Source organism: Electrophorus electricus, chromosome 2 (genome assembly GCF_013358815.1).
Source record: "Electrophorus electricus isolate fEleEle1 chromosome 2, fEleEle1.pri, whole genome shotgun sequence".
NCBI lineage: Eukaryota > Metazoa > Chordata > Actinopteri > Gymnotiformes > Gymnotidae > Electrophorus > Electrophorus electricus.
Window position 1 is genome coordinate 20,212,832 of NC_049536.1, and position 14,728 is coordinate 20,227,559.

General features: G+C 43.5%; 1 protein-coding gene across 10 annotated transcripts in view; it reads right to left on the bottom strand.

Annotated features, from left to right (window-relative positions):
* Positions 1-3,081: 3,081 nt before the first annotated feature.
* The window catches only part of LOC113581321 (immunoglobulin superfamily member 22), a 43,543-nt gene continuing 31,896 nt past the window's right edge, over positions 3,082-14,728 (bottom strand). For 4 of the 10 annotated variants that reach the window (XM_027016388.2, XM_027016391.2, XM_027016387.2 and 1 more), the window contains 22 exons: positions 14,465-14,599; positions 13,730-13,866; positions 12,732-12,831; positions 12,544-12,580; positions 11,981-12,149; positions 11,716-11,829; positions 11,422-11,584; positions 10,874-11,149; positions 10,315-10,599; positions 9,757-9,881; positions 9,533-9,674; positions 9,025-9,321; positions 6,841-7,143; positions 6,441-6,614; positions 6,107-6,235; positions 5,634-5,930; positions 5,444-5,532; positions 5,027-5,219; positions 4,540-4,839; positions 4,059-4,385; positions 3,792-3,852; positions 3,082-3,474 (listed from right to left, as the gene is read on the bottom strand). In XM_027016388.2, coding sequence (XP_026872189.2) covers positions 3,447-3,474; positions 3,792-3,852; positions 4,059-4,385; positions 4,540-4,839; positions 5,027-5,219; positions 5,444-5,532; positions 5,634-5,930; positions 6,107-6,235; positions 6,441-6,614; positions 6,841-7,143; positions 9,025-9,321; positions 9,533-9,674; positions 9,757-9,881; positions 10,315-10,599; positions 10,874-11,149; positions 11,422-11,584; positions 11,716-11,829; positions 11,981-12,149; positions 12,544-12,580; positions 12,732-12,831; positions 13,730-13,866; positions 14,465-14,599 — 3,881 coding nt within the window. In that variant the 3' untranslated portion in view covers positions 3,082-3,446. Of the gene's footprint in view, positions 3,475-3,590; positions 3,853-4,058; positions 4,386-4,539; positions 4,840-5,026; positions 5,220-5,443; positions 5,533-5,633; positions 5,931-6,106; positions 6,236-6,440; positions 6,615-6,840; positions 7,144-9,024; positions 9,322-9,532; positions 9,675-9,756; positions 9,882-10,314; positions 10,600-10,873; positions 11,150-11,421; positions 11,585-11,715; positions 11,830-11,980; positions 12,150-12,543; positions 12,709-12,731; positions 13,310-13,729; positions 13,992-14,464; positions 14,600-14,728 lie in introns of those variants that run through there. The other 6 variants (XM_027016392.2, XM_027016395.2, XM_027016394.2 and 3 more) reach the window with 6 other exon arrangements.

The window sequence follows — 14,728 nt, forward strand, 5'->3', positions numbered from 1 at the left end:
CGACAGTCTCGCTGTAAGCAAAACATTTGCTTGGTCAGTCTAAACGGTGTCTGTCACATCACAGTCATCAAAAAGAATGTCTTTTCACAGTCATCATGGGTTTTCCTGCCAAGTTCAATGTTTTGTTTCTCTCTGAAGGAGAGACCAAGTATTTAGAGGCAGTTGACAATATATGGCAAGTCAACATATGGCAAGTCAAACTGTGTGAACCAACATTCCTTTATGTACTAAGGTGGCTTATTTAAGGCATGTAACTGAAAATCTTGGGCTTGGTTTCAAACTTAGGCTTCTTTAAAGACGTATGAATTCTGCTGTTCTTTCTCTTTTGAGACTAATAGCAGCTTTAATGCATGTGCAGAACTTAGAGCCCTAATGTGTGACTTCACTGTGGCATGTGAAGAATAGGAGAGAATATGCCAGTGTAGCTGCATGCTTGCAGGGCCTACTGGAGTCGGTGCTTCTCAGCTAAGCCTCCTGCTCCTCCTCTGAAACCAACACTGGGGGGGGGGGGTGCGCGAAGGGCTTCTTGGGGGGGGGCTAGTTAGGCACAGACAGATGACATCTCTCCCATACAGAATCCCCTTTGTTTAACGCTTGTCCCAGAGAGGGAACAGGTGCACTCGGAGGTCTGCATGGAAACCCAATCTTTAGAGAGGTGCTCTGAGCGGGTAAGGAGACGAGGGATGATGAGCGGAAGATTCCGTCTCCGTCTGGTCGGTCGTTCATGGGAGGCTGCATTCAACCCCCAGCGCTGCTGATCAGTTTACTCCTCTGTCAACACCTGTGCCATTTTTTTTCTTTAATTCTGCATAGAGACAAAGATATATAAAACAAAGCCCTGTGAATACAGTATTGATGACAGTGTTTGGATATGTCTGTCCTTGTGCCAAGAGAAATTGGCATTGAGAAGGAGACAAAGGGAGGGACTAGAAAGAGCAAAATCCGGAACACTTCCGCAGCCTCTCTGTCTTTTGTGTCACTGCTTTATGTAATATGGTCACTTTTGAAGCTCACTGGGTCGTTTATAATTAAGATGTTTGTGCTTTTACAGGTCCCAGTTGGTGCTTTTCAAAAGATACACATTGATGACTCTTTAAAGTGGTGTGATGTTCTATTATTGGTAATCCAGAGTTGGTTCTACTGTTACACTTTGATCTAGCTTCTGGTTATAGCTCATAAAATGATCAGCCTAGCCATCTGTTCTTATTTCCTTCAGATGAGTCTTAACACGATCAGACTTGATATATGTCCGTCTTCACTGGAAACAACCCAAGGAATCAGGAAGAATGAAAACAAAGCTATTGCTCCATGTTGACGTTCACTCATTCCTACAGAGCCTGACTTTAAGGTTTAGCCATTACTTTAATTCCTTTTACCTTTGTTGTACTCAGTGTTGTGAGAAGATGTTGAATCTTAGAGCTGGTCTCAGTCCACCTAACATTAAGTGGCTTGAATATATGCACGTTTGCCAACTAACCACTTAGAGAAATTGTAACAGTCTACATAGATATGAATACAGAAACTTGTAGCACATACAATGCAATGTTGAGTCTGGCAGTGGTAACGGAATATGGTATTGAACACATCGGTTGTGGTGCAGTTCTGTTGTCATTAAGTAAAACGTGCACACACAAAGGAAACTTTAATATAATTAATATCATTTAATATAATGTGGACACCAATAACATTGTGAGATTTCTACAAATAGCACGGGCAATCAGTTGGAATGATGTCAGCTGGTTCTGTGAATGCAGGTTTAAAACAGTTCATTGGTTTTGAGATGACGCTTGATTTAAGGGACACGTTTCCCAAAATCTTTATTAACATTAATAAGAATTTGGCATTTAACATTGTAAAGTTGAAAATGTGTTGTGAATGCATATTCTTAATTTTTCAAAATGGTTTCTGTATTTTTGCCTTATTGTCCCAAATGTCCAGTAGGTTTGTTCTTTTCATGGCTGCTCTATAGAAAATGACCATATTGCTCATTTCCTGCAGTTAAAATGTTATGAATGTGATTCAATATGTAGAATAAATAAATGCAATTACAATGCAACACACATTCGCTCTGTATGTCGTTTAGTATGCCGGGTGTGTAGGGGTTGGAGGGAAAATATCAAGGCAAAAATACTTTAGTTAAAGTGGTAACTGTAAGGTAGGTCAACGTTAGGAATAGATAGCTGGATCAGAGGAGCATGTTCCAAGGTGCTTGTAACGTGTGCAGTGAAAGGTCTTGGGCCTGGTTTGTGAAAACATTGGAAAAATATAAACTCATTACCAAATATTAAAAATCTCATAACTTCACTTCCGATTCACTTCTGCATGTATCACAGAGGCTTCCTGTGTTTCTGTGTCTCTTTTAAGTTAATTAAATCTCATCCAAAAAGTGCAGGAAGGACATAATGAAGTCATACCAGGTCACTTTCTGTGTGTCAGTAGAAGAGCCTATGTCTGCCAGAGGGGACGTGGCTTCCTGTGTAGAGAAAGTTCTGAAAGAGAGCACTGTAGAGTAGAACGCTGCACCAGGTTGGGCTACTGGTGAGCTGAATTTAGATGAGAGACCCGCGGCCACTAACCCACAGCCAGTTTCAGTTCATCAGTCTGTAGCGGTTCTTCCATGAGCCTGGCCTCTTGTGGTAGTAGTAAAGAATTACAGTTTGAGCCTTGCTGCTTCACTGGATAGAATTTGTATATGAATCTACCAGTTTTGTGCCAGATACATAACATGAAATGTTCTTTTCAGTTAAGAAACATAAGCCTATTGACACCTATTACAGACTTTAGGTCTTTTTTATGCAGTCTGAACATGCTCACGTACTTTGTTATTGAGTGGAGTGAGATTTAGTCCTCGGGGAATATTTTCCACAACAGGGTTTAAAGTACTGCTTAGCTAGCTCATTCAGTTCTCTGTCACACTCCATATGGAACTGTCACATGATTAACAAATTATGTAGTCATTCCCACTACAGTGTGGAGTAGGGTCAAAGCTGAAAAACTACTGCACTTAACCATCTGTTAAATCTCCAACCCAAGTTATTATTGCCCTGGTTAGATCAACACGAAAGACACATTTCATTTTATGACATGGTTAAGATTTTATTTATTTTGAATGAACAGCACAAAGCCTGAATATATTTAGGCCCTATTCAAATTCAGAAAACAGTTTAAAATACAGTTTTTATTTTATCTTGTGGCTAGAACAATTTTATCTTGAGGCTAGTCAGATAGATGGATGCTATTTAAACATGTTAATAATGTTTTGGTACTTTACCATTTGGCAGTACAGGGCATCCAAGTGTTCTACAGAGTTCGATTTTAGTATGTTTCTAAGTTCAAGGGGGGTGGATGCATTTCCTGTTATGTCACTCAGCCTGCAGTGCCAAATTAGCTTTATTGACCCCAACTGCAGTCTCTTGCCAATGTTCCACTGAGCTTGCCAAAAGTTCCTAAACCTCAAAACCTTGTGGTGATAACCTAGGAAGACAAATGAACCCTAGGTGACTCAGTGCTGCTTAATTTATTGATACAGCCATGAGATGTCATTAAATCTGAATGTGTGTTCCATAATGCAAGTGTTTCATGTAAGTTACTTTTTCTGGGTAAGACATTCTCATCAAATTAACTGAATTGCTTATATAACAATCAAATGTAAAGTGTTGCATGCATGCATACTTGCTTTGTTTAATAATTACAGTAAGATGCTTTATAAAGAAATTAATGAGAAACTTGTGGTTTTCACTGTTCCAGGGAAGCGCCGGGGTAAATATGAAGCAGCCCTGTAGTCTCCTTACATGATGTGTTTATCTTTTCTAGAATCCTGAATCAGCTTCTCCAGCAGTTTATCATCTTTATCTGTGGCAAGAAGGAAATTAATATTACAATTAAGCATAGAGGTGAAGCCCAGAGGCTTGTTGTTTGGGTTTCTGCTAAAATCAAAGACAATGTCCCAATATACTTGTTGCTACAAATGAGAGATAAAAACGTAAAAGGGTGCAGATATACACCGATATCGCCCATATGATCGCCCAAGGCCTGCGTTATCACAGCAGCGTACGCACCGAACACGAGCAGGCTGCAAGCGCACTCGGCCTGGCCCAGATTGTTCTCCACCCGCAGCGTGTAGGCGCCGCTGTCCTTGGCCGTGCAGGTGGGGATGGTGAGGGTGCACACTCCGCCGGCGCTGCTCTGCCAGCAGTGGGGGCTGCCCGACAGGCTGGCGCCATCCTTGTACCAGGCCGCCTGCGGCACAGGGCGGCCCAGGAAGGCACAGCTCATTGTGCAGTCGTTGCCACGGTGCACAGCGTGGTCCTTCAGGGGCAAAACGATGGCCGGCTTGATGTCACGCTGCGCCGGCGGGAACTGCTTCACATGCAGGGTGAAGCCTTCTGGGAAGTGGGATGTAGATCATGTGGGACGGAAAGGAGCCAGTAATCAAGACAGCAGCAATTCATTCTATTAAATAATATATAATATTTAAGTGTGTTTGAACGTCGGTAAAAAAAATCTCACAATATCTCTTGCTCCGTCACTCAATCTTACCATGCTCCTTTTCAATAGTGAAAGGCTCTTTTGAGTCCAAGGGGTCACTGTCTCCAATGAGATTGCGGGCAATGATCCGGAAGTAGTACTTGCGGCCCGGGAACAGGCCGATGACAGTGTACTTGCTGCTGTAAATGCGCTCGGAGGCCGTGAACCAGGTGGGTGTGCTCATGTCTCTTTTGAGGATGATGTAATGGGTGTCCTCGTGGCCAGCCAGGTCAGGGGTGTGGTTCCACTGCAGGGTCACAGTGCCTTGGACCTCCTCAACCAAGCGCAGGTTGGTTGGAGGACGAGGAACATCTGGACAGCCACAGCAAGGACAAAACCCCAGAGCCAAAAAAGTGAACTATACAAGCTATTTATGCAACACCTCAGAACCCTTAGGTGGTGTTCTTGTGTACTATATGTGTAGCTTTAAAAAGTACATACTAAAGTAAACTTAGAGTAGTATGGCTACATCTACTGACTGCAAGATAAACGTTTTTACCAGTGACGTGGACATTGATGTCATAGTGGACCTCCCCATAGTCATTGCGGAGGTTGACACGGTAAGGTCCAGAATCGGATCGTTGGCAAGAGCTGATCAAGAACTGAGAATGGTTCTTCCCCTTAGTGATGACCTCTCGACCTCTAGTTGGAATGGTATCCTTCAGCCAGGTCACCTCTGGAGCCGGAGAGCCCTGGAAATAACAGCGACAACTCCAGAACATTATATTGTCCATCATGGCTCTCCACACCTGTAGAGCAGAGTTTCAGTGATCCATTAAAACAATGAGCCAACATTGAGAGGAGTTGAGCTTGGATTAGAATGCCCTTTTGGTAATGGCTATACGATAATAAACACACTGCCATTCATTTGAAGTGGTCAGTGTTGCTCAATGCTGAACTAAAGAGAAGCACTCACGGTGAAGGAGACAGGAATGCAGAGTGTACACCCTGCATGCACGACCATTTGATTCTTCACCTTGCCCTGAAGATCAAACCTAGGGATTTCTGAATGGTGTTATATAACAAGGCAAGTCATTCATAAAACCTCTCTTGTTTTTACTTAAGAGTTTAACTCTACATGTCCATTTCCACATTGAATACATCACCTGGTGTCGGCATAGACAGAACCCCGTCCTCCAGCTGTATCGGTTCTCCGATGCCCCCCTCGTTAACAGCCCTGATACGGAAGAAGTACTTCATCCGCTCTTGCAGGCCACCAACACTGTAGGACGTCCCGGCGATGGGAATCTTGGTGCACTTGGTCCATTCTTTTGCGTCTTCGGGACGCACCTCCAGGATGTAGCCAGATGGGCGATCCCCTAGCTCGGGAGGGGACCACGCCAATGAGATGGAGGTGTTGGAGGAATCTGTTACACAGAGGTTGCGAACCAGACCAGGTGCTCCTGGGAAAGAGAGAGAGAAACAGAGCAAAAGAGGGAGAGAGAGAGAAATGAAGACAAAATAGAATGAATGGAGAGATTAATATTTGGACTATTATGCATGCTTTTGAGCACTGCAGCTTTAGTGGAAACACAGGTGTGTAGCTGGTAGAGCAGAATTCAATAGCACCGAGACTCACGTGTTGGATCTTTGGCCAGTACTGAGCTGGATGCAGAACTGGGAATTCCTTCTCCCACTCTGTTGACAGCGGTCACCCTGAACTCATACTCCATATCCTCTACCAGACCATTTACTGCACATGCTGTGTCTGGGAATAGATAAAGACCCCAGGAGTCCCAACTTTGACTTTCACCAATTTTGACAATTTGTGTCTAGAGGAAGATCGTGATAACGACTCATGCTGGTCCCGACTGTTTGATTGCAAATGTCTCTCTTCAGCTGCGGTTGACTATTTCTGCGATGCATATTGCACTTAAAGGCGGGTAGCTGCAGAGGAAGCGTGAACTCCTTACCTGGGATTAGATCCTTACTGACACAAACCCACATGCTGCTTCCTTTCTTTCTGCGCTCCACTATGTATCCCAGAACAGGAGCACCCCCAGTCTGGGCGGGGGGAGCCCACGTCAGTGAGACTGCATCTTTCGTCACATCTGTAATCTGGGGCTGAGGAAGCACACCTGGAGGCTCTAAACCAGAGACAGCGTTATTCCAGCACCACAACAAATCAGTCAGTTAATGTACTGTACCAGCTATTATCCTGCCACCCACAGGTATAAAAAACCCATGAAAAGCTGATTAATCTTCTCATTTATAAGTTACTTAAATTTGTCTTGCGTTGTGCTCAAAAATATTGCCTTTGAAAATTGTAATGAAGTCACACAGTAACATTAGCCTTATGCCACCGCCGCTCACCAACAGGTTCTCCAGCGTAAACCTGCTCCGTCTCCAGAGGGTCGCTCGTGCCCTGGGAGTTCACAGCCCTGATGCGGTACTGGTACGGTTTCCCCTCCTCCACCTTATCGTTACAGAAAGCAGTGGTGTCTCCGTCCACCTCCCCGACCTTGATCCAGGCCTTCTTTCCAGCCAGGCGTCTCTCGATGATGAAGCCGGTCACCTTGCGGCCCCCGTTGTCCCGCGGAGCTTTCCATTTCATGCTGATGGACTTGCCGCTGCACTCTGGAAACTCCACTTTACCCTGCGGGGCTTTCGGACGGTCTAGACCATGAAGGACATTTATTTATGGAATTTATTCGATTGAATTCAGTGATCTAGAACATAGCAAGGACTTCTTATGTCCATCCATGTTTTGAAAGATAACTAATGAACTACAAGTTTTCATTGTGTTAATACAAGCTATATCATGATATATATAATGATTTAAACATAATTATATCAAAACAAGTCAAAGTTTATTTGTCACATACGTAGTCCTACATGGTACAACTACCAGTTAAATGCTTTGACAACTATTTGCTCACTTGAAGGGTAGTGTAGAGATAGAGAATCTAAAGACATAAAGATAGATAACTAAGAGAAAAATATGGACTGTAGTTACAATATATATACTGTATTTACAATGTATATACACTAATAACAAACAGTATAGGGATATAGGGATTGGTGGTGGTGAGCATTGTATGGCTGAGTGTAAAGTGCAGTGTATAGCTGAGAACAGTGTGTAGTTGAGAACAGTGTATAGCTGAGAACAGTGTATAGCTGAGAACAGTGTGTAGTTGAGAACAGTGTATAGTTGAGAACAGTGTGTAGTTGAGAACAGTGTGTAGTTGAGAACAGTGTGTAGTTGAGAACAGTGTATAGCTGAGAACAGTGTGTAGTTGAGAACAGTGTATAGTTGAGAACAGTGTGTAGTTAATAACAGTGTATAGTTGAGAACAGTGTATAGCTGAGAACAGTGTGTAGTTAATAACAGTGTATAGCTGAGAACAGTGTATAGCTGAGAACAGTGTATAGTTAAGAACAGTGTATAGCTGAGAACAGTGTGTAGTTAATAACAGTGTATAGTTGAGAACAGTGTATAGCTGAGAACAGTGTATAGTTGAGAACAGTGTGTAGTTGAGGACAGTGTATAGCTGAGAACAGTGTGTAGTTGAGAAAAGTGTATAGTTGAGAACAGTGTATAGCTGAGAACAGTGTGTAGTTGAGAACAGTGTATAGTTGAGAACAGTGTATAGTTGAGAACAGTGTGTAGTTGAGAACAGTGTATAGTTGAGAACAGTGTATAGCTGAGAACAGTGTGTAGTTAATAACAGTGTATAGCTGAGAACAGTGTATAGTTGGGAACAGTGTATAGCTGAGAACAGTGTATAGCTGAGAACAGTGTGTAGTTAATAACAGTGTGTAGTTGAGAACAGTGTATAGCTGAGAACAGTGTATAGTTGAGAACAGTGTATAGCTGAGAACAGTGTATAGTTGAGAACAGTGTATAGTTGAGAACAGTGTGTAGTTGAGAACAGTGTATAGTTGAGAACAGTGTGTAGTTAATAACAGTGTATAGTTGAGAACAGTGTATAGTTGAGAACAGTGTGTAGTTAATAACAGTGTATAGCTGAGAACAGTGTATAGCTGAGAACAGTGTATAGTTAAAAACAGTGTATAGCTGAGAACAGTGTGTAGTTAATAGTGTATAGTTGAGAACAGTGTATAGTTGAGAACAGTGTATAGCTGAGAACAGTGTGTAGTTAATAACAGTGTATAGTTGAGAACAGTGTATAGTTGAGAACAGTGTGTAGTTAATAACAGTGTATAGCTGAGAACAGTGTATAGTTGAGAACAGTGTGTAGTTGAGAACAGTGTGTAGTTAATAACAGTGTATAGCTGAGAACAGTGTGTAGTTGAGAGCAAAGTTGAGTAGAGTGCGTAGATGAGTTTAAAGTGCAAAATGCAGAATGTGTAAAGTGAATATGCAGCATAATATTTTGCAGTTGAAAAGGAGATAATGAAGGTAAAGTGGAATAATTTTAACAAAGATTAAAACTACAATTAAAAATAAGCACTAAAAATGAAAAGTTACACTTATCTAAATAAATGCACACTCACACACACACACACACACAGCTGGCACCGGCCCGAGCTCACCGATCACTTTCAGCTGCACGGTGGCACTTGCTGAGCCGCAGTCGCTCTTCAGCCTCAGCGTGATGTGGCCACTGTCCTCCCGCACACACCTGCTGAGCACCAGGGTGCTGCAACCGCCCCGGTGCTCCACCACGGTCCGCCCGTCCTCCACCAGCTCCAGCCCGTCCCGGTGCCACGCCGCCCTGGGCGCTGGTTTGCCCCTGAAGGGGATCCTGATGGTGGCGGTCTCCCCAGCTTTCACAGTCACTGGCTGGCTGGACAGCGCTTCCAGCAGGGTGGGTTCAATAACCGGGGGATCTATGTGGACATTTTTGTCTAGGTCAGATCCATAAATTCGTTGATTTCGATCGGTTTCACAATATATAAGAAGGATATTACATTAATGTGGCTTAATATCCCAAAAAACGATCTTATTGATGTTATTGACTGATTTTAACGATGAGGAAAAATCATGTGGCTCATACGTAACTGTACGGGATTTGAAACAAACGTTAGCAGCGAGTCTCACCAGCTAACGTGAGCGCTGCTTCACTCTCGGCTCCTTTGGCTCTGAAGGAGTATCTGCCCTCGTGTTCCTCAGCCACGCTGCTGAAGACCAGCTTATGAACGGCACCCTGCTTCACCACCTGCACCCCACTCAGACGTGTTACCTGCAGGGGAGAGACGGAGAGACTCTCGCAGGAGCTCACGCCAACCGAGCACTGTGTGCTTGCAGAGACAAAGTCCATCTACCTCTGTTCCATCTTTTAGCCAGACGCCATCCACCTTCTCGTCATTGAGGACCACGCAGAGCTCTGTGGCTGAACCAGTGGGACACTGTACATCGGACATGCCACTCGTCACAGTAGCAAACCGCTCTGTAGACATTCCCACGCACGTACACACACACACACACACACACACACACACACACACACACACACACACACAGACACACACACACACACACACACACACACACACACACACACACACACGCACACAGACACACACACACACACACACACACACACACACACACACAGACACACACACACACACACACACACACACACACACACACACACACACACACAGAACAGAAAGAAGAAAAGTAACCTTAGCACAATTTCATTTTTCATTTCAATTATTATTTTTGTTGTTGTTGTTGTTGTTGTTGATGATGATGATGTTGTTTTGATCATTCATTCATCTATCTGTCTTCAGATCAACATGATCTATTATATGGTCTTAGTAATGCAATCACACAACATAAAATTGTCGTAAGGCCTAAATCACATTAGGTGTTACCTTCCACCGTCAGGTTGGAGGAACTGATGTACTCGTGGGCATCATTATCCTGGGTGCAGACTATGGCATATTCTCCGCTGTCAGCCAGGTCACACTCCTCTACGACGAGCTCTGCCCTCTTGCCCTCGCGCGCGAAGATGTAGCGTGGGTCGTTGGTGACGTCCCTGCCGTTCTTCAGCCACCTGATGTGAGCGTCCTTCGAGCTCATCTCGGCCTCTAGCCTGGCCTTGGCCTTCTCTTTCACGCGTACGTTCTTCAGATGGCTCATAAACTTGATGGGGATCCCTGATCCACAGCAAGAGCAGAGCTGAGGTTAATTCGCAGGCTGCCTGATGCTCCTACCGTGTTTGTTCCTTTACAGAAAAGTCCGACTGTCTGGTAGTTCGACAAACCTTTTTACTAGGGTTAGTGTTACAGTAAAGACTGTCTCTGCATTCACAATCAGTGGTAATATTTGTTGTTTTTGTGGATCAAATAGCATGTGTCCATGTTTTTGTTTTGTTTTTCTAAACAAAAAATGGTACTTGTTCAATAGCAGAATACATTTGAAGTCTCTTACGCTCAATGCAGAGCGGGGCTGTAGTGGTCAAATCTCCGATGCTGATGGTATAGTCGCCTGTGTCACTGGGACGTACGTCTTTGATCTTTAGCGTGTAGGTGAGGCCGTCCTCGCTTACGCAGATGTCGAGCTTCTCATCTCGTTTCAGCTCTTTCCCTTTAAACATCCACACCGGAGGGGTGCTGGCCTTTTTAGAGAGACGCACCTCAAACGCCGCTGTCTGCCTCTCTGTCACTCTCAGCGGCTTCGGGCCTGTCAGGAACTTCAAAGGCTCGTCTGGCGTTGGGGTGGGGTGGGGGGGGGGGGGGGGGGGGGGGAATGCACGGACGGATGGAGAGATGAAAAAGGGAGAGATGAAAAGAGAGAGAAGATAAAAAGAGCAAGAAAACACAGTGACATCACTTTCTTTGCGCGCCCTCCTGCTTTTGCAGGTTTCGTGCTAGCCAGAGAGTGCAAGCGCGAGTAAGGGCTTCAGTTCTTAATATCAAATGGTGCCCTCGTATGCTGAAGTGCAGACGGGTGAAAGAAAACGCAGCGAGGACACGTGCCTATGACAGTGAGCCTGGCAGACAGAATCTTGTCTCCGACCTTCAGAGTGTATGGGCCAGAGTCTGCCACACACACGCTGGAAATGCACAGCATGTGCTTAGTACCCAGCTGTTTGACTTCATACTTCCCCAGAGAGTACTGGATCCGCAGCAATTCATCGCCCTGCATCACAAATGGGTTACACACACACACACACACACACACACACGACATAAATGCAAATTTTGCCATCTTTGGTGATACAGTCTTTAAGTGGTTTTTCTTATCTTTGTTGTTTGAAAACGTAAGTTTACCTGAAACCAAAACATCTTTATATTTGGATCTTTCAATTCCAAAATAGTGTCAAAGACTACATTGCAGTCTGCCTTCGCAGTTATGTCCTCCAGGGGTTTCAAAACTTTAACCATCTGGCAACAGATAGTGCGCAAAGGATTTAGTCAGAACAATCAAATGTAACCATACAACTTAGAAACGGGGAAAATCTAACTATGCATCTAACTATGGGAATCTGCGTGTGTTTCCTTTAAGACTGTGCAGCCACATCTGTTTGCCACCCACATCCACATCCACTTTCTTCTTCATTTCCTTGAGTTTCCTGAGGATTCCTCTGAAGTCGGTGAAACCATATTCGGCACAGATGCGCTCGTAGTCCTTTTTATCGGCTCCAGACAGAATCTTCAGCATCTCCTCTTCGGTTGGTGGCTTCTTCTCTCTCTTCTCCACACTCCTGCATCACATTTTTGTTGGATTTGTTGATGGCGATTTGTTTTTCCGCCCCAATTTCTAACGTGACATGCGGCAAATCCTCCGTGGTAATGCTTTGCCAAGAAGCACATGCAGTAAAACCGATAGTGAGAGACCATTCGCGTGTAGGTGTATTAATTGTCAAGCGTACGCAAGAATTCTTGCTATGAAGCAAGTATAAATGTGAAATATGGTTAGTTATGAGTTGAGTTAAGATTAGGAATGTAGTCTAAAAATGTTTTTTTAAATGTAGTCTAGAACTAAATCAGGATAGTTTTGATATCCTTTTACTTTTTTCATTTGTTCATGCCTGCAAAAAATATTATTATTATTATTATTATTATTATTATTATTATTATTATTATTATTATTATTACCGTTTTTTCAGCTTTTTCTTGAAGTCCAGTGCAGGATCTTGGGAGGGGACAAGAGGAAAAACCAACAAAAATATTGAACTGCAGCATTTAGTGGCTGTCTACAGAGTTTCAAGCTACAAAATGAATCATGTTACGAGTAAACAAGACGCTGAAGAACGAGTAATGAAACCTGTGGTATTTACACGTACTTTCAGTAACACTGAGAGAGACCGAGAACACCGCAGCGCCGTGGTCGTTAGCTGCAGTGCACTTGTATAAGTCTGCGTCCTCCATGCTAAGGCTTTTGATCTAGGGTTAGGAAAATGGGAGAACCACAAAATAACAACAATTTAACATTTAAAATGAATAATATGTTGTGAGGATTGTAATGATGTTTCAAAAGAGAAGTTGAACATGAACACAGTGGGAAAATAAAACTGCAGTATTACCAGTGGCCAACAGGGGGCAGTGGTGTTTTTTAAGGGATTAATTCAGCATGGCTGAAGCCATTCTGAGTCACAAAACAGATGGTAGAAGGGAATGCATATGTTAGCGTCTACATCTTTTAATTACTTACTAACGACAAATTAAGATTCTCTAAAGACACAAGCCTGGGAATAACAATGCCGGAGCTAACTGTTTACTTCTCTAAACGTTTGCTAACCATGTTTTCCTCCTGATAAATGGGCTGGTTGTTGATGGGTGTTGTGGTTGATGGATTTAGACAGAAGCTTCTAAATCAATCACACTGGCTCACTCCATTTGAGGCAAAGCTGTAATTTCCTGCCTTTGGGACACATGATTAGTTAAGGTAATATAAAAGCAAATGCAGAGTACTTCAGTTTGAGCGTAAAGGTCTTTGAATACCCATCTAAAGCATGACATAAATCAAGAAGGAAAAAAACACCACCTTTTTGGTCAAATGTGAAGGCATGTCAGAGACATTGCTTGGACCTAATTCTTGAACTATGGCCTTCCCTGGTGAAGGACCTGGTGCTTGGGGATGTGAGTCACCAAGCATTCCAAATTATGACAAAATTCTTAAAATATTACTGACATCATTGCTATATTGACTTAGTTACTTATGCTGTGAAATGTTGAATATTTAGAATAACCTTCATGTTTAAGTGGTTGCATACAAAACATCTAATGAAGAACCCCTTTAGAATCCCTGCCTGTGCGATTAGTGTCATTACGGGTGCCATACCTTTAACGTGTACTGCTTGTTTATGTCATCATAGAAAGCCCTGGCCCCCTCTGCCAGTGGTTTTCCACTCTCTCTGGACCACGTCAGACTTGGACTTGGGTTGCCAGACACTTTCACTCTGAAAACAGCTTTGCTCCCTGCAAAGTAACTGGGACTCTATTAGGAGCAATCCTCAAAGCCGAGCAGATAGAACCAGTTTTACACCTCTGGTGTAAAGGGAGGCGTTGATTAAGCCGTGCCTGACTTGGCCGATGCTGCCTTTGGCCTACAGAGAACCCAGGCTGAGTGAGAAGGCTGCACCTGGCAGCTCTGAGTGCAGGAGAGTTCCTGCTCCCTTCTTCTCCATATCAATATGCGCTGTATTGCAGGAATCATCGCCCCCCACTCTGAAGGCCGTAAGTCAGGAGCACACTCTCTTTACACTGCTTCAGACAGAATGGCTCTCCAGACTGCTCTGCTTTGGCCTTTATGTGCCCAATTATTTTTGTGTTCTGGACAGTGAAGCCTGCTGTCCAGTGGAATCTTAATGCTCAGCTCAGCAGCCTCAAATACAACAAATAAGGAAGTGGAAATGATATTTGTATATTCCATTATGCATGTAACATTACTAAGATGAGCGATTTTGGTTATAGTAACTGCCAGCATGTAATATGTCATATATTGGGTTACCACGCAGGTAATATGAAAATTAAGTGAGACGACGTATTCTGTAGGCAAGCTGTGTGTTCATCTCACCTTCTTGAGCTGTTACAGGCCGAGATCTCTCCTCAAATTCTGGAGCACACTCTCCTGGAGGGATCGCAAGGCTCTTCTGCATCTGACTGAATGTCTCCATGATGGCTGAAGACTTCCGCTGCACTCCAGAGTGCTCTGCAGGACACGAATGTATAGTGAATATAATACACACATTACACACAGGACACATATACAACACACACACACACACACACAAGCATGCACATGCACATGCATAAACACTCATGCAGAAACAAATATAAA